The sequence below is a fragment of the Myotis lucifugus genome, unplaced genomic scaffold (genome assembly GCF_000147115.1).
Source record: "Myotis lucifugus unplaced genomic scaffold, Myoluc2.0 scaffold_63, whole genome shotgun sequence".
Lineage (NCBI taxonomy): Eukaryota > Metazoa > Chordata > Mammalia > Chiroptera > Vespertilionidae > Myotis > Myotis lucifugus.
In genome coordinates, this window is record NW_005871111.1 from 3,457,654 (window position 1) to 3,481,237 (window position 23,584).

Genomic DNA, 23,584 nt, shown 5'->3' on the forward strand with positions numbered 1-23,584 from the left:
GGGCTCAGGGGCACACCCCGCGACATCGGCCTCCCCACTGGTGGGTGCCATTTTCAGCAACTCAGCAGTTTGTTTTAAAACGCACATGATTAAATGTTACTTTAGCTTTACACCTTATGTCAGTTGTGAAATCATTCCTTCGCATCGTGTCTCCTTAACTGTATTTACTTGCATTATATTTGTACAAGCTAATGCAACCAGTTATTTTGATTGAGTAACACCAACATGTTTATATATGTCTATTCTGCCTCTCAGGAAATGCTCGGTGTGCTTTTTATCTGAGGATTGCTAACTCATCTCAGCATGTACTTATTGACAGGTAGAAGCACTGTGGTATTCTGGCAACAGCAAGGGCTTTGGGCAGACACGCCTACATCAAATCATCACTCCACCCTGGTGGCTTTGAGCAAGCTCCGCCTCTGTAAAATGGGTATAATAAACTCGCAGAGGAATTATGAAAAGTGGCACACCATATATAAAACTGGTTTATGTCACACTCAGTAAATTTTTACTATTTTTTTATCACATCAGCTTGATTGAGGTATCATTGACATCTAATAAACTTATATGTTCAAAATACACAGTTGATACATTCTGGCATGTATAGTCCCATGAAATCTTCAGACAAGCAGGCTTTCTATCCCTCCCCTTATCTGTCTATTCTGTATCTATTGACTTGGTGGTGGTGTTGGGAGAAGGGAGTATTTATTATTTTTAAACCTACTTAGCATGATCATTGCTCTATGCTGATGTACTCACAGTATTTAATTTATTTTTAATTTGATTTGGCATTAGAGGAAAGTAAGTTTTTGGAATTGATCCAGCAACAGTATCTGGGAACAGCAGAGAAATAGGACTGTGCAGCCCCTCCCCGGCCTGGGTCCTGCAGGTGTCACCTCTGCAGCCCTCATTGAGTGGGTACCTCGATGTGGAAAGCACTGGAGGCTTGCCCAGGGGTACAGAGGTGGCTCAGACAGAGACCTCGCCCTCGGGGATCTTGGAATCCAGGGACCGAGAAGCGAAAAGTTACCCTCACCACAATCCTATGAGCTAGAAGACGGGAAGAGATAAATACTGGAGGGATTCAGAGGGTATAACTTCTGTCTCGGGAATACGCTTCAGTGAGGAAAAAAACCACCTTTTGCCTCCTCCTCGGGGTCTGTCTGAGGCAGGTGTGCAGAGCAGTTTTGACAGATACAGGACCTGCCCGGGGATAGCTTAAGGCCTAACGCTGTGCATCCAGGGCCGACTGCTGGGCACCTGCCCAGCTTTTTCTTGGATGCCGTCCAGCATTTCTGAAGAAAGAGTGAGTGTGCGGGACCCCAGCCCGAGTTTTCCAGTGACCAGAACACCTCCCTGACTCCTATGAATGGAGAAGCCCCCGCTGGGCTGCCCGCGGGGATAATGGGGCTCTCGTTCACCGCACATCTGGGTCAGCGAGGGGCCCTCCTGGGGTGCGCACCAAGATGATAGATTGCTTCTGGGCTCTGGGGTCCTCATTACCATCATATCCATCACCTTCTGCTAGTACCGAATAAGGGATGAAATTTAATCAGATGCCAAAGGAGTTCTCAGGGGGAGGATTTGCGGAACCTCGCCTGATACTTAAGCTCTCGTGCTGCAGTGATGCTAGGGAGCCGGCATGCTATTTGGTGGTGGAGACTCAATGTATCATGCACTGTAGGAATTGTGATTTATTTTTAAAACATTCTTGCTCTCAATGGCTCCCCTTTTAATAGTCTCATTGTAGCCTGTTTATTGTTACAGATGTTATTTTTAGATGAGGTCATGGAGTTTGCCTTTACTTCCAAAGGCAGCCATTTGCCTTTTTCTTGCCGGGTTGTCAGGGCCTCTTGGAGAACAGGGCTAATATGAGGTCAAGATTGAGCCTTCAGACCCCCGGGAGATGAGGCGAAGGAAAAGCCTCTCCCCTGTGAACACACACTCCCATCTGCCATCCATCTCAGGAGAGAGCCCGGTCCCCCGAGTCCAGGTGACGACCTTGAGAAGGTCGCCCGCTGGGCAGAGTGGAGAGGGGACGGGCATTGTGGTCACGCACTGGATCCACACCTTTCTTGTCCACTGAAACCTGAAGCAGGTCCAAAACCTCTCTGATCCTGGTTCCTTACCTGTAACTTGGGATGGTCATTTTTTTTACTCCTGGGGCTTTTATGAGGATGAAATGTGCTACGGCTCCTTGGTGTGTGTTGGGCAGGGTAACTGCTGAAGGTGCGAGGCCCCGAGTGTGCTGTGGCAGGTACAGCTTGCCACCGATGCTTGTAAACAAGCTTTGATTAGCACACACCAACATGTCTATATATATTGGTGAGTGCCAGTCCGTTTACATATGTCCATGGCTGCTTTCACACTACAGTGGCAGAGATACCATAGAGACCATGTGATTTGCAAAGCCAGAATCATTGACAATCTGGCCCTTTACAGAAGTTTGCCGACTCCCCGAGCCAGACCAAAGGCTGGTCACGTGGCACTCAGAGCATGCGTGTTTTTCTCAAAAGCAGCTCACACTTTCTTTTTGGCTTTGCTCGGACTCCTCCTCTGTTGCATTGCCTTCTGCTCCGTGTCCCTGTGTGTGACTCTTTTGGTATCATGGCTATTACAGTAGCGTTTGCTTTTGGGTCATCTTTGTATATTTTGCAGCATGTAAGGCAGCGCCCTACACATAATAAGTGTATAATACTCGACCGAGTTGGTGTGGAACAGAGCAAAAGGGCATCAGAGAAGGGAGAGAACTCTTGAGTCCAGGAAAGAGGTTAAGAAAGACTTTGTGGACAGGATTGCACACAGTAAGGTGGCTGTCACTCCAGCTGCCGGTCAGTGACAGGGATGCAGTGTACACAGGACAGGAGGCAATGCTGCACAATGTAAAGAAGACGGGAGCCTGGAGACCCAGGCTTGGATGCCAGCTCCACAACTCACTGATGAAGCCTTAGGCAAATCGCTTACGCTCTCTACACTTGCTTATATCCTCAACTCCAATGTAGGAAATAATGATCCTAGGGTTGTTGTATGGACTAAATGAGGTAACATAAAGGAGAGCCTCCATCCAGTGCTGGCACATGGAATCATTCCAGAAGCGATCATCGGATGATTATGGTTCTGGCCTTTCAAGTACCGTCGGTGCTGTTTCCCTCATTATGCAGTGAGCAAGGTCAAGGTCGCACATCTAGTCCCTCTGGAGACGAGGCCTATTAACATCACTGTTTTCTACAGTTAGAGAATGTATCCAAGCCAGTAAGTGTACGCTGGCCCAACAGGGACCAGCCCAGTGAGGGGAGGCATTAGTACAGATGAATCATTGACGCTGGAAAAAATGATCCCGGACATATAGTGTCACCACTCAAAGTTAAGATTAATAGCTTCACTTGACTGAAACATTCATTTCATTTTCTAATAGGGGTATGTGTTTTTTTAAAGGGGCAGAAAGAAAATGTTTAGTAGAAAATGTACAGCCTTCTATCTAGTGGAATTTCTTCATACGACAAGCATTTTATGCAAAACAGATGCCTGCGGAGTGGTGCCTACGTGCACCTGTGGGTTCGGCAGTTGTGTTTCATATTCCCCCCTCCTCCAGTTCTTGCAGACAACCTGAAATCCAACCCTGGAATCAAGTGGCAGTATTTCAGTTCGGAAGAGGGGATATTCACTGTCTTCCCAGCACACAAGTTCCGGTGTAAGGGCAGCTATGAGCATCGCAGTAGGTATGTTGACTTACTTGCCAACCTTGTAATTACTGCCCCTGACAGCGATCTGCATGAAATACTGGCTCCTCGTTTACACACCTGGCTCTGCCTCCAGGCTGCGGTTTTAGAAACTTGAACTTATTCTGAAAGGATTTCGCCTTTGGACATAGGTTGACTGTGGAAATGCTAGGGAAGGTCACATGATAAAGCCCAGAGCTTTTCTAGAACTACCTAACATGCCAAAATAGAACAAGATATTTACTAAAGAAATTAAATTGCTTGCAGCACCCAAACTGCTCTGAGCGTCAGACACCTTTGGTGAGACAAACACGGCGATACCTTGCCTACAGTTCAGCCCTGGAAGACGTATTGGTAGCGTGTCTCAGAGCAGAGGTTGTGACGCTCACTGTTCCTGTCGGGACACTGGGCTTGGCCATCCTTTTGAAATTTACACCCAGATCTCAGCTACTCCAAGTGTGAAGGTTGTCTAGGAAACATTGGATTAAAGATCCATCGTTCATGTGGAAATGACTTGAAGTTGTGCCGCGTAGCCAGAAGGGCAGTGACAGAGATCGTGTGTAGGAGAAGGCTCATCAATTCACAGAGCCCCTGAGGCAAAGGTTCATTCCTTCCTTGGGAATCCCCACAGTTCTCCTTTTGCAGTGTCAGATGTTTGATGCCAGAACCTCTGCAGTTGGTACAAGACACCCACTTTGCCGAGTCTAAATGAGCCATCGCTTGAGTTTCTCTTCACCTAATTTTCATGTGCTTCTCCGAAGAGAAATTGGATGGCATGCTATTTTTATTTTTTTTAATATATTTTTATTGATTTCAGAGAGGAAGGGAGAGAAAGAGAGAGAGAGAAACATCAATGATGAGAGAGAATCATCGATCAGCTGCCTCCTGCATGCCCCACACTGGGGATCGAGCCACAACCCGGGCATATGCCCTGACTGGGAATCGAACCATGACCTCTTGGTTCATAGGTCAATGTTCAATCACTGAGCCACGCCAGGCGGGCAGCATGCTGTTTTTAATGAATCACCTGTGAGGGATAATCCAAAAGGACAGGCAGGACCTTATCCCAAATCAGCATTACCCTGCACTTAGAAGGTTTCATCCATCTTTTTTTTTTAAAATTGATTTCAGAGAGAAAGGGAAAGGAAGAGAGAGATAGAAACATCAATGATGCGAGAGAATCATTGATTGGCTGTCTCTTGCACGCCCCACACTGGAGATCAAGCCTGCAACCCGGGCATGTGCCCTGACTAGGAATCCAACCGTGACCTCCTGGTTCATAGGTCGACGCTCAACCATTGAGCCATGCCAGCCAGACAGGTTTCATGCATCTTGATCGTAAATATGTTGCTATTTATATATCGCACTCATCATTATGACAGTGTGAACACATATGCTGCTTATTATTTACTAGTGGCCCGGTGCACATAATTCATGCACATTAAAAGGGGATTAATTAGAGGAAATACTTTAACATTGCTATTTGCCTTTTCTCTATAATAGAAGCGTCAGAGATGAAAGAAACTTAGTAAAATGTGTATGAAAATCTTTCTCCTGTCAGAGTCTGGGGCGCCCCACAGGATCCAGTGTCAAGTCCCCGGCCACTCATGGTGCCTCAAAATCACATGATACCGAGACCCAGCTGGCCCCACAGTTGTCAAGCCCTGCTGGGTGGGGGTGCAGCCTCGGGTCTCCTGGCCCGGTGGGGGGAGGGGGGGGCACAGCCGGTGTCCCCTGTCAAGACCTGCTGGGTGAGGGGTGCAGCCTCATGTCCCCCAGGACCGTGGTGAGGGGCACAGCCTGTGGTCGCTTGGCCCAGGGTGGGGGGAGCAGCCTGAGGTGCCCTGGCCCAGCATCGGGGCGGGGGGTGCACCTTGAAGTCCCCCATCAAGCCCCACAGGGTGGGGGTGCGGCCTCAGGTCCCCTGGACCGGTGCTGGGGCAGGGGGTGAGGCCTCAGTTCCCCCGTCAAGCCCCACTGTGTGGGGGGTGCGGCCTGAGGTTCCCCATCAAGCCCTACCAGGCGGGGAGTGTGGCCTGAACTTCCCCGGCCTGGCGCTGGGGTGGGGGGCGCAGTCTGAGGTCTCCCATCAAGCCCCACCGGGCGGGGGGTGCAGCCTCAGGTCCCCTGCCCTGGCCAAGCATCACGCAGCTTTAGGTCCCTGCTGACTGCTCGTTAAGGCTCGTTATGGGAACTCGGCCTCCGCTGTGGGTGCAGCCATCTTGTGCTATGGAAACCCCGCCTCCGCTGTGGGCGCCACCATCTTTGTGATGGTGTGATGGTCAATTTGCATATTCCCGCTTTATTAGATAGGATGTGAATTGAGTTGGAATGAAGAAAGTGTGTCCATTTTTAAAAAAACCTATTCACCTAGCTTGGAGGACCTAAAAAGTTCCGTGTGTAATACAGTCATCAGTGTTGGGAGAGTTAGATTTTTCTTCTTTTCTGTTCTCTCTTTCATTTCTGGAGCCACATCTCCTGGATTTTTTTTTTTTTAATCCCATTTCCCTACTGGCTCAATGGTATCGACTAGTGGTACCTTAGTATTAATGCAGGACTTTGGGCTGGAGAACAGTGAGTGTCGACTTGGCCAGGTGTTTTGGTACTTTGCCTACATTTCTTAATTTGTGCCCAGGCTTTTGTGACTCAACTGGCATCTAACATTTCCCAGAGAGGAAAAAAAATCTAGTGTTTTTTAGGGGTGTCCATAAAGGAGAGCATTCTCTTGAGGCTGATTTGCTTTCTTAAGCGCCCCCTAATTTGTTCCAGCTTTAACACTGTGAATAGAGACCTCATTAAGCCTCCCCTCACACCCCTTCCTGTACTGCACTCTGGCGGAAGCCTGCTTTGATGGGAGGCCTTTCTCCCTGGGACTCCACCCCTCCCCCTTCCTTAATGTTGGCAAACAAAAACCCAGCCAGAAGAGTGGCTATCACAGGCTCGGACAGCCCTGATGGCACAATGTTAAATGCGTAGATAGGGGCCTTTTAGTGGCTGACTTGCGTGAGCTGCCTCAGTCCTAAAAGGCCCTCTTCGCAGTGGTCCTCGTCTTGCAGGAGAGAAACCAGACCTGTATTCCGAGCCGCTCAGCACGCTCACCGAGTATAGGCTGCCTAGATTTTCCCAAAGTCCCACTCTGTCATCTGCCAAGGAGGACCCAGTACAGGCGAGCGGACCTTTCTCCCTCTGAGGCTGTGTCTGCAGCTTGAGGCGGCCACCGGTCCGACTCCTGCAGCAGGACGTTGGGTAACACTGAGCAGCAGCACCACCACAAGCAGCGGAGAGGGTTGTCGTGTGAGGAAAAGCCAGCCTTCCAAAGGGTTTGCTGCTTAAAACCGTCTCCCAGTCACTTTCATCTTTGGGAGACACAGGGTACCAGCCCCTGGTCTGCAGACCCATGCTGTTATCTCAGGGTGTTGTTTTCAGGGCCCCAGGAGAGTTTCTTCCGCTGGGCTGATCTCGCATTCTCCTGTCCTCTGAGGAGAAACCTAGGCACCAGCATGACTGCACATGGGCTCACGGCTGGCTCAGGGTGAGGCCTTGTACTTAATGCAGGATTGACCGCAGAGAGCTTCTCCTCCTTCCAGACCTATCTACGTCTCGACAGTCCGGCCGCAGTCCAAGCACATAGTAGTGATCCTGGACCACGGGGCCTCCGTCACCGACACCCAGCTCCAGATCGCCAAGGATGCCGCCCAGGTCATCCTCAGCGCCATCGACGAACACGATAAGGTGACCATGATCCCCATGGTCTGCGTGGCTTTGGATCTGCTGTGAACACCTTTTTAGAAGCACTCTGTGTTTGATGACATATGGTTTGGAATCCGTCTTTAAGATGACTTTGGCAGAAGAGAGCGATTTAGTTTTCACTCTGGTATTTGAGAAAGCAGCTGCCAACTGAGATTCCAAACCTCTTGTAAAACTAGCCCCACTCAGCTGAGCCATGCACTTCCTTTCTGCCTCCTCTTAAGACTTCTAATTAGCTGTGACTCTCACACTGGAAGTTATGTTAAGGAGCAAAAGGGCCAGGGTTTGGATGCTGGTGGATGGCTGACTTTATCTGGAGATTGCTTGGGAGGGAAGGGAGAAGGGAAGGCCACTGGAGACTTACTAACCTCTAGGGCACCTCAGCGACAGGTGTGTTTGCAGCTAATGATAGTCCGCCTGTGGGCAGTTTCTGCTTCATCATTTTGACTTTTCCAAATCCTAAAGTTTTACTCACTAATGTCATTGTTTAAAACCTCCCCCATATCTTTACCCTCTCCCCCCCTCCCACCTCCAATTAGACAACCAAGATGGTTAGTACTTGCTAAGACTTTTCTTTGCATGAAAAAAAAAAATTTAATATTATATGTGAACACCATACTGCTGACTTCATCTTGGAACAAAAACCAAACTCTAGGGTCCCTCCCTCTTACCAATCCTTAACTAATCCTTTTCAAAATTGATAGATGTATGCCTCCAGGCATTTATTTTTAAACTCTCAGAAATCTGTAAGCTTTCTCACTCCTCGGGCTCTTCTGGAATTTAGAAAACAAGTAAAAAGACAACCATCCACACCTTTCCATGGTGGGATAAGGGCTTTCCTTTTCCCTCCGCCCAGATCTCAGTGCTGACTGTGGCAGACACGGTGAGGACCTGCTCCCTGGACCAGTGCTACAAGACGTTCCTGTCTCCAGCCACCAGTGAGACCAAAAGGAAGATGTCCACCTTCGTCAGCAGCGTCAAATCTTTGGACAGTCCTACCCAGCACGCCGTGGGATTTCAAAAGGCATTTCAGCTGATTCGGAGCACAAACAACAACACAAAGTCCCAAGCAAGTAAGTGCATTTTCCCAGAGGACTGGTAAACTAGTAAAGGGTGGCGATAGGAATATGTTATAAATGCATCACACCACCATGTCTAGAGGGATTTTTTTTTTATTGACTTGGGATAAAATTTTCGTGTGTTGCCATAATGTCATCCTATGCTAGGCTCTCACTAGATTTTCTCTTCTTTCCCAATCCAAGTGCTCAGTCTGCACAATTTCTTCACCCCCAGAGCCTCCTCTTCCTGCTCCTTTCATAAGGACACATCCCATTTATTCCCCAGGGAATATCCACATCCTTTTTAATGCTAATTGTCAACCTCGCCTCCTCTTTGACTTAGAATGGAGGACCTGTGTGCCTGTGCAGGTAAAATGGGGCCACAGGAGTTCTTGCCTTAATCCTTCCATCCTCTGACCAGCTGTCATTTTGATGAGCATAGCTCTTCAAATGTACAAAGGCACTCTAATTTAATTTCCGTGTATTAAAGAAGATCTGGAATTAGGGTGCATGCTAATGGAAAGGATATTTGAAATAAGACACGTACTTTGAAACTACTGAAAGGAATCTCTGTTATTTTCCCTTTTATATTTGAAAATCTATTTGTAGGTGTGTGTGTGTGTGTGTGTGTGCGTGTGTGTGTGTGTGTGGTTTTTAATGAATGGATCCTTGAGATAAATTTAAAGAATATATTTTTAAGCTCTGTATAGTATCTGCATTAAAACTAAGAGCATTGCTAAATGCAAAGCACAGTGCCTGGCATATGGTGGGACCTTGAAAGAAAGAAGTTACTGTAACTATTGCAACTAATGGGGGCAGGTAGCATATTCATTTTGTGTTTCTGTATATTATTATCTCATCGTTTATTGTATTATCTCACAGTTTCCCTGGGTCAGGAGTCCAGATACAGCTTAGCTGGGTTCTCTTCTTAGGATTGCGTGAGGCTGCAATCCCACTGTCAGCCAGGTGTGTGGTCTCATCAGAGGTTTGGAGTCCCCTTCCAAGCTTTAATTGTTGACATAATCACTTTCCTTACAACTGTAGAACTCATGTCCACTTGCTTCTTCAAAGCCAGCAGGAGAGCACCTCCTCTTCAACTCCTAACTTCAGGGAAGGCTTTAAAGGTCTCCTCTGAACTAATCAAGCCCACCCTCCCTTTTGGTTTAATCAGACAGCTCTCCCTTGTGATTGACATGAAGACCTTAATGACATCTGCAAAGTCACTCCATCACCTTTGCCATAGTCGATTGGTTAGAAGTGAATTCCTGGCCATGCCCGCACTCAAGAGGGGAGGGGATTATGCAAGGATGTCAGTCATCAGGCTCATCTTAGAATTTGCCAACCAGCATAGAAACTGACCAATATTACAGGCTGGCTGAGTGTAAAGTTTCCCACGATTCAGTAAGGTCAGTAGACAAGGCTGACCTCTGAAGTATTCAAGAGGATTGGCTAGTTGGTGGACGCCATTTGCCTGTAGGTGCCATCTACCTCAGTGGAAGTGTTTCTACTTGATTCTTCAGCCATCAAACCAGCTCTAGAGTTTAAGTCCAGTTTTGATGGTGATGCTATTTAAACAGTGGAGAGGAACGTCAGCCCAGCAGTGGCCAGGCAGTGACTGTGACTCAGCAAGCCCCCAGGGTGAGGTAAGGAGGATGTTTGCAGGGTGTGGTTAGCCCAAGAGCACATACTCCAGCAGGGAGGCAGCTGCTCTTCTGTCCAGCCTGTGTTGCCAGGCAGGAAGTCCTGCCCTGTGTTGCCAGATCTTCTGTTTCAAGAGAAGCCAGAAATCTGGATTTTTATGTGAAACCCCTTGGATTTTCAGATGTTGACATTTGTTCCAGCTTTAAAACTGTGAGTAGAGACCTCATTAAACCTCTTCTTACAAATCTTCCTGCACTGCACTTGAGCAGAAGCCTGTTTTGATGGCTAGCATTTGTCTTCTGTGTTCTTTGTTCGTTTTTCTTTTCTTTTTTTTAAAATATATTTTATGGGTTTTTTACAGAGAGGAAGGGAGAGGGATAGAGAGTTAGAAACATCAATGAGAGAGAAACATCGATCAGCTGCCTCATGCACACCTCCTACTGGGGATGTGCTGCAACCAAGGTACATGCCCTTGACCGGGATCGAACCTGGGACCTTTTGGTCTGCAGGCCAACACTCTATCCACTGAGCCAAACCGGTTAGGGCTGTTTGTTTTTCTTAATGTTGGCAAACAAAAGCATGGCAAGAAGAGTGACCATCACAGACTGGGACAAATTTTGATGGTACTATTTTTTTCTTTGTTTTTTTTAATGCTCAGAGGAGTTCCTTTTAGGTCAAGTAATGTGTTTCACAGGCCTCCACCTAAAGCTTCTCCCAGCAGTTCAAAGGAAAAAAAGACCCAAATGAGTTGCTTAAAGTATTTACTTCAGGAATGAGCATTGTCTGGTTAATTAATGAATGATTTGAGGTGCTCTCGAGCAATATAGCATAGTGTTTTAAGTATGTGTGGGTTTTAGGTTTCAACCAATGTGGTTTCAAATTCCTACTCTGGAATTTTTCTAACCTCTGTGAACTTATTTGTGTAAATTATTTGATCTCTCCAGGCCTGGGGGTGATAATAAGATCCAGGATTCCATCATAAATATTAAATAAACTTAGCTGTGGCTGTTATGATATTCAGTTTCCTACAAGACTTCCAGCTAACCTACAGAGCATACCCCAGGTATCCTAAATTGACCTCAGGCCCAAACAAGGCCAAGGACCACTAGTAGCCTTGGCTACAACAGTGAGGGGTCTGTATACTCCTCCCAGGAGCTTACACTCTATATACACACCACTGTTCATTCCACAGACAGTTATTTAGCACCTGCACTGTACCTGATACTGTTTGAAGGCCATGGGGTGAGGTTAATCTAATAAATCAGACCTACCCTGTAGGAATATCGTGAGAATTAATCTGTGCATGAGAGTAAAGTATCTGCCCCCCATTAGTGATAATAAGATACAGAAGCTACATGTCAGAAATTATTATAACTTTGCACTAATCAGAAAAATCTAAAACTTTTATCCAGTGCTGGCTCTTTTTCAAGCCTATGGTAGATTTATAACTGATAACTGCCGGGGTTCTTGTCCCAGCATCAAGAAGGGTTCAGCAATCTGGAAAAGGGGCTGTGCGTAGATGGCATAGAAATCCAGAGACTAATAAAGAGTCCAGAGACTAGATATAATTTTGAAAGGCATTGGGGGTCAGAGGACCTTCAGCTAAAGGAGCTGAAGACTCCCTCCTTGTCTTGGACCCTTGCTTTTATTAACACAATTTGTCCTAAAGCAAGGTGGAGATAATACACTTCAAAGGGTAGGGTTTCAAAGGGTACAGAAGCATTGTCAGAATGAGGGAATTAGCCTACGGCTGTTCAGGTGTTTGGCCAGTAGGAGGCAATAACATGTAGATTAAGATGCCTTTTAGCTGTCTGGCAGCCACAATCAGTTTCCTATTCAGGTCTATGGAAATGCCTTTAGCCATTTCCAACAGGTGACTATATGTGTGACTCAACCCTGTTGAGTCCCCAAGTTTCATCACCCTTTTGATGAAACTCTTGAAATTATGACATGCTGGAATAGGTTCCCGGCAGATAACATCAGTACATTTGGATTATTTGTTCTGGGTTTATTATTAGGGTAATTGGTTGGTGGGTCACTTTATAGAAGAAGGAATAAGATGGTTAGGAGTGGTGATCTATTGGCATGGGCAAAGTCTAATTTGAGTAGCTCTTTCCTTTTTGATGTTGACCCTACGGCATGCATGTGACTTAGTAAGGGGCTTGCCAAATGGAGAGTCCATTGCATTTTTTAAAAATTTAAGTTCTTTATTGTTAATGTATTACATAAGCCATTGCATTTTCTTCTAGGTATATATTATGTCATTGTTCTGCCCAAGTTCCTATAATTATTCATTCTTAACATTACTAATCACAAAGTTTAAAGTTCTTCTAACTGAGTGACTAGAGAGAATATCTGTTAAGTAAAAATAAATAAATAAATCAGACCAAATTTGGCAGGTCTGCTATCTAGAAATAGAAAAATAACTCTATTTTGATTGTGCATTGGACAGGAATGGAGTCAGGGATGAGGCAAAAACAGTGAGGATACTTACAAAGTATATATCTTATTGTGGGGATGGAAAGAAAATACACTGGGTGCTGAAGGCTGCAGGCTGCAGACCTTCTAGCTTTCCAAATATGGGCCTGTGCCCTAAAACTAGCTCTCAGTGACAACATATTTAATCCAAATTCCTAAAGCTAAGTAAAAGATCCAGTGGGTTCTCTTTTAAGTCAGTTTTACAGGTGTGTCCAGGAATTTATCACACATGGTACCTTTGGCATTGGGCAGCCTCATGGTATATTTGTACACACACATACACACTATTTTTTTCCAGTTTAAAACTTTAAGTGAGGTGTTCTCAGGTGTGTATTTACAACATGGAGAATTATTATCAGCTAATTTAAGACAGGGATATTCCGAACCTTTTGGGGTGTGTGTGTGTGTGTGTGTGTGTGTGTGTGTGTGTGTGTGTTTTGCATCAGTATTCACTTCCTAATTTCTGGTAAATAAGTAGTGCATTATAAATTTGCAGTTAGTATTTATTAGAGAATTATTCAAGCATCAAAATTAGCTTTAAGACTTGCTTATAAGTCCTATACAAAGGCACCAGCCCCAGAAGAGGGAGCTACAAGCTGTGGATTGCTGATAGTTTCAAACAGCATACTCAGGGCCAGTCACAAAACACGTCTGACATTGTCCTGTGCTAGAGATTGGGAGTAGCAGATCTATCTAATACAGAGACACAAACCCAAACAGGTATACAAAATGAGGAGACAAAAAAAGAAGCCCAAAATGAAAGAACAAGAGAATTCTCTAAAAGAACTAAATGAAATATAGATAAGAAATTTATCAGACATAGACTTCAGAATAATAATGGCAAAGATGTTCAACAGCATGAGAAAAGATATAATTATGAAGAATGACATAGCACTAATAAAGAGCATACAGTGGAAGGAATACACAGTAGATTAGGGGAAGCTAAGGATCAGATCAATAGATTAGAAGACAGGGTAGAAAAAAAATCACTTAATCAGAGAACCAAAAAGAAAAAAAAAACAATTAAAAAACAGGACAGCTTAAGGGAGCTGTGGGACAACAGGAAACATAACAATTTTCGCATAATAGGAGTGCCAGAAGGGGAAGAAAGGGAGCAAGGGATAGAGAACATTTTTGAAGAAATAATGGCAGAAAGCTTCCCTAACCTGGTGAAGGAAAAAGTCACACAAATTCAAGAGGCACAAAGAGTCCCAAGCAAGAAGAACCCAAACAGGCCCATGCCCAGACACATCAAAATTAAAATACCAAATATTAAAGACAAAGAGAGAATCTTAAAGCCAGCAGAGAAAAGCAATTTGTTACATACAAAGGAGCTCCCATAAGGCTGTCATCTGATTTCTCATCAGAAACTCTACAGGCCAAATGGGAATAGCATAAAGTATTCAAGGTAATGAAAAGCAAGGATCTGAAACCAAGATTACTATATCCAGCAAGGCTGTTGTTCAAAATAAATGGTGAACTAAAGAGCTTCCCAGACAAAAATAAAAGGCTAAAGGAGTTTATTGCCACCAAACCAGCACTACAAGAAATGCTAAAGGGACTGCTGTAATGAGAAGAAGAAATATATATGGAGAGAAGCCTAGACATACAGAATTAAAATGGCAATAAATAAGTACTGGTCAATAATAATCATAAATGTAAATGGATTAAAACCTAGAGTGCCGGGGAGCGCGATTGTGCTCCTCCTGTCTTTTGCCAAAAGTGCCGGGAGCGTTATCGCGCTCCTCCTGCAGTGTCACTATTAGATACTAGTAGTTCACTCTTTATTGACAGATGGCACCTAAGTGCAGAAAACAAATGTAGTAAAGGTTTCCTTAAGTTTTTGAATATGTAACTTCATGTACTTACGATTCATAATTTTTTTCCTAAACTGCTGTAAAATCAGCAAAAATGCCTTGGCAATTTTAGCATAGTTCCTAGGATATTGGTTGGCACTCAAAGGGTTAAATTCTCCAATCAAAAGACATAGAGTAGCTTAATCATATGAAAACATGACCCAATTATATGCTATCTAGAAGAGACCCACCTCAGAACAAAAGACTCACACAGGATGAGAGTGAAAAAATGGAAAAAAATTTCCATGCAAATGGAAACTTTACTCAAAGACATCTGATTTACTCCTGTGCCTGAGCCACACTTTACTCTGAGCCATTTTACTGAGGTTCATTTTATGAGGTCATCTAACCCAGGAAGAAATATTATGTAATCCTGTGCCTGACTCATCTTATTGGATCATGGGCAAAACTGCATACACTCATTTGAGATGGTATAATAAACACTGAATCCAACTTTAGCCACATATTTGGTTTAATAAACACTGAATCCAGGCATTTGAGGTAGATTGAATAAGACAAAAATCTTATTTAAGCCTGTGCTGGAGCCACTCTTCACTCAGAGTCATCTACTTCATTCCTGTGCTGGAGCCACTCTCTACTTGGAGTCTCAGTCCTGTGTTGGAGCCACTCTCTACTTAGAATCTCAGTCCTGTTTGCTGGAGCCACTCTCTACTTGGAGTCTCAGGCCTGTGCTGGAGGTACTCTTCACTCAGTCATCTGTTTCAGTCCTGTGCTGGAGCCTCTCTCTATTCAGAGTCATCTGTTTCAAAGAATTACAATGGCAATGTACCTGTCCATAATAACCTTAAACGTAAATGGCTTAAATGCTCCAATCAAAAGACATAGATTAGCTGAATGGATACAAAAATATGACCCAACTATAAGCTGTCTACAAGAGACCCACCTCAGAACAAAAGATTCACACAAGATGAGTGTGAAGGGATGGGAAAAAATTTACCATGCGAATGGAAATGAAAAAAAAAAAACCTGGCGTAGCAATACTTATATCTGACAAAATAGACTTCAAAATGAAGGCCATTACAAGAGACAAGAAAAGTCGCTACATAATACTAAAGGGATCGATCCAACAAGAGGATATAACCCTGGTAAACATATATGCACCCAATATAGGAGCACCTAAATATATTAAAAAACTTCTAGAGGATTTTAAAGCAGAGATAGACAGCAATATATTTATAATTGGGGACTTTGACACCCCTCTGACTTCACTGGATAGATCTTCCAGACAAAAAATTAACAAGGAAACAGTGACTCTACAGAACACACTGGATCAGATGGATTTAATTGACATTTATAGAACATTTCACCCCAAAGCTGCAGAATATACATTCTTCTCAAGTGCACATGGGTCATTCTCAAAGATAGACCACATGTTAGGACACAAAGCAAGTCTCTACGAGTTCAAGAAGATTGAAATCATATCAAGCATCTCAGATCACTGTGGAATACAATTAGAAATCAATTACAGAGGAAGAGCGATCACACACAGTAGATCCCTCAGCTGAGTCTCTGCATTGGCCAGGATGGCAACTTCAGGCACTCTGTTTCCAAGCCTAGTGCCAGGCTCCTGTGGAGTTTCGGGCAGGAAAAATGTCATTAAAAGGAACAACTGTCACCCCAAATAAAAGAAAAAGGCTGTGTACATTCAGTAGATGGATGACTCCCTCATTCACTTCTGCTGGTCTGGGGGTGGGCTAGAAGGGTCAACGTGGGGTGCGGGGAGGACATGTATATGTAATACTTTCAACAATAAAGGTTTTTAGAAAACTAAAAAAGGAGAAACTAACAATAAGAGTTACTCATGTAATGGGGAAGTCAAATGTATTGATTGGACTGAGGGAGAGAAGCATACACATATAGTATCTGAAAAGGTAAAAACCCAGACTTGCTTATATACTAAGTTGTAAGTAAGAGATAGCAGCTTTGAATGGATTTACTTCTTTGGGTCAGATTTTATGAAATCAGTTCATTTGTCTACACAACATTGATGCAACATAAAATTATCTATTCCATGCTGCACAATAAAGGATATTTTCAAAGTCTAAACTGGAAACTTACAAGCTGAAGGAACTTCAAGCATTGTATCCTCAACACTGTGAGGATACTTGTTTAAAAGAGTAAGTGTAGCCCTGACTGGTTTGGCTCAGTGGATAGAGCGTCGGCCTGCAAACTGAAGGGTCCCGGGTTTGATTCCGGTCAAGGGCATGTACCTTGATTGCAGGCACATCCCCAGTAAGGGCCGTGCAGGAAGCAGCTGATCAATGTTTCTCTCTCATCGATGTTTCTAAGTCTCTATTCCTCTCCCTTCCTCTCTGTAAAAAAATCAATAAAAATATATTTTTTAAAAAAGAGTAACTGTATTCATTATCTGTCGCTAGTTGACAAATTACCCCAACAGTCAGTGATTTAAAATAATAAGCATTTATTATCTCAGTGTGTATAGGTCCAGAATGTGGACACAGTGTAGCCAGGTACCTGTAGCTAAAGGTGTCTCATGAGGTTGCAAACTATCGGCCAGGGTTGCTGTCCTCTCAGCGTTCAACTTGGGAAGGATTCGCTTCCGTGTTCACTCAAATGGGTGTTGGTGGGGTTCTATTCTCAGGGCCTCAATCCCATTCCTCTCCATTGGACTCATTCAACATGCTACCTGGCCTCCCTGAGAGTTGAGAGAGCACCCAAGGTAGAAGCCACCACCTTCTTTAACTTAATCTGTCTATTGACATCTCACCACCTCTGCTGTAAGTCCATTAACTCCAGCCCACAGTCAAAGGGACACTGCTACTCAAGAATCTTAATATCAGGAGGTGGGATCATTGGGAACCCACGCAGAGATCGCCTGCCACAGTAACTATGAAGCAACCTCATTTAAATGACAATAAGGACCTGAAGAAATAAGCATATAACATATTGTATAAACATGTATTTCTTAATAAAATGATAAACTCATATATAGGATGTCTTACAATATATAATCAAATCAAAGAATCTCAGATTAGAAAGGAAAGGTAAAAACCCTGTTCTCTTCCTTCCCCTGCTCCATGAAAGCCACAGCTCAGCCTCCGCTCCCATCACCATGACCCTAGTGCAGGGAATCTGCGGTTACTCTTTCTGAGTAAATCCACTTGAAAAAAGTTCTTCCCACGGACCTGCCATGGCTTCTCAGTTGCTCTACCCGTTAGCCCTCGATGGAGAGTAGTTTTCATTAGAGTCACAGGTGCTGCTTTACACCTGTTTTTTGCTTTGTTTCGTTTTGGGTTTTTGTGTTTCTCTTGTCTTTTGCCCTCTATTGGCCATCACTCTTTTGCTCTCACTTTTTATGCAAATTAACTTATTAGTCCTCTCAGCAACCCTATAAAGTAAGCAGTGTCAGCCCCATTTTATGGACAAGGTGTTACGGACAAAGGTGATCCTGAGAGGGGCGGGGTGAAAGGATTGAGAAAAGACAGACATGAGAATGAAAGCTGGGTCTCAGTGGGACGCTGCTCCCTGATGAGGAGACAGCGGCGCCCACAAGCCGTGTCTTTATTTTATAGCAGATGCCACGAGGCAAAGTAGGGGCGTGATCACGTTGTTTACAGCATTCTCGTGAGTTCCAACCCTACTCAACTACATGCACCTGAACTCTAGCACAAGGCACGTGGGGCCACGTGTTTGGACCATAGGTTCAAGCTTACAACCATAGCTGTTGGCTATAATTGTGCTGGGAGGGCCCTGCCCTCCAGCTGGGACTTGCACGTGGCAATGAGAGGACCCTGTCCTTTCATTAGTCCGAGGCTTGAACCTGGCCAAAACACTGTAGCCACTCCCCATAACAAGGAAATGTAGCTGTCAGAGGTTAAGAAATCTGCCTACATCACCCAGACACAGCTTGGAAGTAGCAGAGCTGTGAGTTGAACACAGGCAGCCTGGCTCCTGACACATGTTTTGATTGTTGTTTATATATACTATTGATTTCAGAGAGGAAAGGAGAAGGAAAACGAGATAGGTATTTTTAAATATATTTTTATTGATTTCAGAGAGATAGAAATATCATGAAGAGAGAGAATCATTGATCGGCTGCCTCTTGCATGCCCCCTACTGGGGACTGAGCCCAAAACCTAGGCATGTACCCTGACTGGGAATCAAACCAGGCTCCTGATGAGTTTTCAAAACAAACATGTTCTGCAGCTACTTAGTGTAGGGAAAAGAACTGTATATGTCTCAAGGGCCTTGAAAGAACCACCATTTTTAAAGCCTAGCCCCCTCCCCCCCCCCCAAAAAAAAAAGATATATCCTGCTGAGTCACGGAGGAAAAGATTACATTGGGTTCTGAATCTTCATTTTCAGAAGGCTGAAGAGCTTTCCATTTGGGATGGCTCCATTTTTTCAACCATGGGTGCTCTAAGGAGATCTTCTTTTATCTGGAAATATATTAGGAGCCTCTCTTTACCTGACAGCGGATAAATGAGGCCTCGTTGCCCACAAAGTGCAGGATGGACGCGAAGCAGAGGCAGGGAGATGAAAGGCCCAGCATCAAATGGGAAGGAGTAGGAACGGTGGGCCAGGCAGGTCCCGGGGGCGGGACAGTCCGAGGGGAACCGACAAAGAAACTGCACTGCTGCCTGGAGCCAGAACCCAGTGTAACAGTTTGTATGTTTTTGTTTAGATACAGACATGGTCATCATTTACCTGTCGGCTGGCCTCACATCAAAGGAAGAAGATAAAAAGGCGACGCTCCGTATCATCAATGAAGAAAATAGCTTTCTAAACAACTCCGTGATGATTCTCACCTATGCCCTCATGAACGGTAGGTAGTGTTTCACGATTTTTCTTTCAGATGAAAGTTCTCTCTGAGTGTATGCTGCTTTCAAGAAAAATAAAAAAGAACCACAACGGTGTGCTTCGATGGAGGCCATAAGCAGAGAGGCCACTGAGCAGCTCCCTTCCCAGCCGTCTCTCTGCAGCTGATGTTGGGATTCAGGGCGTGTGTGAGAAGGTGCTTTCTCCTCTCTCTCTCCAGACAGCAGCTCGTTTCTAAACCTTCTCCAGTTATGTGGTCTCCCAGAGCGTTCTGTGTGACTCCCTTTTTTTCAGTTCTCCCTCATAGTCTGGGATTTTGATACAGCATCGAGGTTACTGAGTGTTTTTTGTTTTTTGTTCTTTCATTAATTTAAGCTGCAGGACGTCAAGGTACTGACCTGGATTGGTGTGCAGGACTGTGACTGTCACACTTCCCTGCAGCATCGCCCCTGAAGCCGCTTTGCTACCTCCTCCTCCTCAGCTTTCCTCGCTGTGTAATAGACATAAGCATCTCCGTGACAGGCTTGTGGTGCAGATTCGTTAGGCCTAATGCAGAGTAGACACAGGACACTGCCTGGCATTTGCAAGGTGCTCATTCAGGTTGATTTTTTTTTTTTCATTTTTGCTGTTAAGCCAGACATTATGTGAAAGTGTTTAGTCAGTTGGCCCCTCTGAGGAAAAGCTCGCTGTTCTTTCCTTCTGCTCTCCCTCGTCCCCCAGTCTGACTGCACTCAATCTTCTAGCCTCTCTGCTGTGTCCTGTCTCCCCACCTGTCAGTCATCACTCTCTTCCCCAAGCATCTTCTTCAGGCCCCTTGGTCCCTGTTCAGGGTGGCCCTAGGACAGTGATGGAGAACCTATGACACGCGTGTCAGAGGTGACACGCGAACTCATTTTTTTGGTTGATTTTTCTTTGTTAAATGGCATTTAAATATATAAAATAAATATCAAAAATATAAGTCTTTTACTATGGTCGCAAATATCAAAAAATTTCTATATGTGACACGGCACCAGAGTTAAGTTAGGGTTTTTCAAAATGCTGACACGCCGAGCTCAAAAGGTTCGCCATCACTGCCTTAGGCTCTTGTTTTTAAAGACCGTGTCTTGATCCAGCACCCCTGCCCACCTACGGTCTCGAATGTCTCCTGGCCCCTTCCAGCGTTCCATGTAGAACCACATGGCATTAGGGGCAGCGGTTCTCATATTTTAATGTGCTAAGGATTACTTTAAGTTGTTTTTGTAAAATGCAGACTCCCTCAGGTTTTCGTCCGGACCCTCTTAGGTGAGGTCCCGGAATTTGAGCTTTGACCAGCAGGATTCTTTCCCAGGTATTTTGTGGATTCCACACACATGGACGAGCACACAGTGTGTGGTCTGGAGGTTCTGAGTTCCAGTCTCCATGTATTAGCTGCGTGGCTTACTCTAAGTCAGTGGTTCTCAACCTTCCTAATGCCGCGACCCTTTAATACAGTTCCTCATGTTGTGGTGACCCCCAATTTCATTGTTACAAATTGAACATAATTAAAGCATAGTGATTAATCACAAAAACAATATGTAATTATATATGTGTTTTCCGATGGTCTTAGGTGACCCCTGTGAAAGGGTCGTTTGACCCCCAAAGGGGTCGCAACCCACAGGTTGAGAACCGCTGCTCTAAGTAATGTTTTCTCTTTAGGCCTCAGTTTTATCTGTAAAATGAAAATAATAAAATGTATAGAGGGTTTGCCAGGATAATAAGTAAACAAGACAGGAAGCGTTTAAAGTTCCTGACACAGTACCTGGTAAATCACCGGACCTCAAAGCCACCTGAAGGAGAATGAAAGATGGTGCGATTCCCTGTCTCAGTACAGCTCGGAGGCAGGTTCGGCCAGCTCTCTGTCCGTATTCTGTTCCCCGGTGTGTTGTGCATGTTGCCTGTTAACACTGCGGTGATGTGCTCACCTCCGTATTATTGTCTCCTTCTCCTTTCACTTTTCACAACACTGTGAGCTTCTCAGACGTGAACAGGGTTTTCGTTTTCTTTGTATGCCGAGCACAGCTGAGACGGGCAGGGATGGCCGGTTTTTCCTATGGCACATATCTTTCGGTGTTACCTCTGGGTGCCCATCACTCTTTCTTCATATGGTTTAGCTTCTTTCACACTTAAGAGAAAGGCAAGGATAGAGAAAAGGAACGGAGGGAGGGGACGGAAAGGAACAGAAAGAAAGGGGACAGGAGAGGAAGGAAAATGTGTTGAGCCTACAATGTAACCGTGCCCTGAGGTTTTAGAGCTGTGTCACACAAAGTCCCTGTCCTCAGGAAGCTTATAACCTAGTGAGAAAGACAGACCGACCCGGCAGATAAATTCAGTGCAACAGTGCAGCAGTGAGGAAACGTAAAATGAAGGGATCACTTCCTCTTTTCCATTGGATGTGGAGGTCTGCTCAGGCAGACACTGAGAAAAGAAGCTTCGTTGCTATCACCCATCTCTTCACTGGTCCTAAGTCTTCCCACCAGAGACTCTTATGCACCGGCTGTGCCCTGAGAGTTTCCTTTTTTAAAACCTCTGGTGACTTCCCTCCCACCATCCCCATCTCTTCTCTTTCACCCTTTAATCCAGCCACACACAGGTGCTCACTGCCAATTTCCCCGAACGCTGTCCGTCTCTGAGCACTGTTCAGTGGCACTGCCACATCCCCTTACTCGACCAGCCAGGCTTCAAGTAAGGAAGCAGAACCACCCTGAGAATTTGGGTATAACAGTTTTATCCTCAGGATTACAGTGTACAAAATTATGGGGAAACTAGAAAAATAAAGAAGAGTTGACAATATTTGGTAGCCAGCTCTGGTATGGGTGGACAAGTTGGAGCTTTTAGGGATATCTAGAAGCTAGTGCAGAAGTCTGTGGGAGGTCGTTGGCCCTTCGTGGCCGTACCCCTGGGAATTCTAAGTGAAGCATCTGGGCTTGCCCTGGGTGAGCAAGCCAACAGCTGGGAAAGGAAACTGAATCAGATCAGAGTGAGCTGGACAAACCAGGACATTCGGTCCCTCTGTGTCTGTCTCTCACCCTCTCTCACTTCTCTTAAATTTCACAACACTGCACTTTTGGTCACCTTTAACCTGGAAGCATAAACGGAAAGGGAATTCTGGGAAATGTAGTTTCCAGTATGACTGTGTTGATGATAGAACTATACAACATACTTAACCAGTCTGCTCCCCTACTGCCAGGCCTACATAACAACATTTCATGATAGAGTGATATAAAATTTCCAATCTTTGGTAGCCTTGCATCCCACACTGTTCTTCTTTAGCTAGTAGATGTTCCTGTTTATTGCTTTTCTTTTACATTTTGAAAGAACCAAGCAGTAGATGACAAATAAAGGAAATGTATTTATTGCCTTACGTTGTGTGCTTTTATCATTCACCTCTGGGAGCTTCTGAGCTTCTCAAGGGTATAAGGTCAGAGAGTAGGGATCAGTGTATCTTTTGTGTTATCTTTTACTTGGAATGTACCACTTACCCACTCCCACCCCTCCATCTCAACTTTGTGTCAAGCAAAGGAAATAATAATCTGGTTCTGACTTTCCTTAAGCATTGCATGAGTGAAGCAAAAGCCAAGTTATTAAAACACAATATGTTAAGAAAGAAATAATATCCATTAGATCCTGCTATGACTCTAGAAATAGACTTCCAAGGTTAGAACTATGTACATTCCTTATTTAAAAATGATAATGTCACTTTTTTTTTTAATGACTGAAGAACATGAGGCAAAGCCTTTTTAAAACTCATTGGTAGAATCTCAGTAGTGATTGAAATCATTTGAATTTGTTTACAGTGGTACCCATATGGGATCAGTTACTAATCCTCTTGACTGTGTTCCAACAATAGCAAACCAGAATTTTTAAAAGTTTTATTAAATTTATTTTTGTGCTATGGGTTACAGATGTTGTAGAACAATACATCCCGGTATGCCTAAATCTTTTACAACGTTTAAAACCATCTAAACATAAAAAAATATATACATTAAATAAATCAAATCCAGTGTTATCCTAACAATATCAAGCATGAAAACATTTGTAATTAAAATGAGCTTAAAGGCACAAGGGTTGGAGGCATCCTAAATGCAATCCATAATTCTTTCATTTAGTTGCATGAGACTTTGGCAAGTGTTTAATAGGCGAGGAGGTTAAGAAATGAAATGGTAAACCTCTATCCTTTAAAACTCTTACAATTTCATCTAATTTAAATTAAATGCAGACTTCTTAGTCATGACTTTCGCTTTCAAATATTAAATGCAGAAAAATAAGT

The 23,584-nt window shown here is 44.3% G+C and overlaps 1 protein-coding gene across 3 annotated transcripts in view; it reads left to right on the top strand.

The window, feature by feature from the left end:
• Nucleotides 1-23,584, top strand: part of CACHD1 (cache domain containing 1) — a 138,722-nt gene that overhangs the window by 74,740 nt on the left and 40,398 nt on the right. For 2 of the 3 annotated variants that reach the window (XM_014456743.2, XM_023754671.1), the window contains 4 exons: nucleotides 3,593-3,719; nucleotides 7,307-7,451; nucleotides 8,323-8,539; nucleotides 19,166-19,306. In XM_014456743.2, the coding sequence (XP_014312229.1) occupies nucleotides 3,593-3,719; nucleotides 7,307-7,451; nucleotides 8,323-8,539; nucleotides 19,166-19,306 (630 nt within the window). Of the gene's footprint in view, nucleotides 1-3,592; nucleotides 3,720-7,306; nucleotides 7,452-8,322; nucleotides 8,540-10,252; nucleotides 10,376-19,165; nucleotides 19,307-23,584 lie in introns of those variants that run through there. The other variant, XM_023754672.1, reaches the window with a different exon arrangement.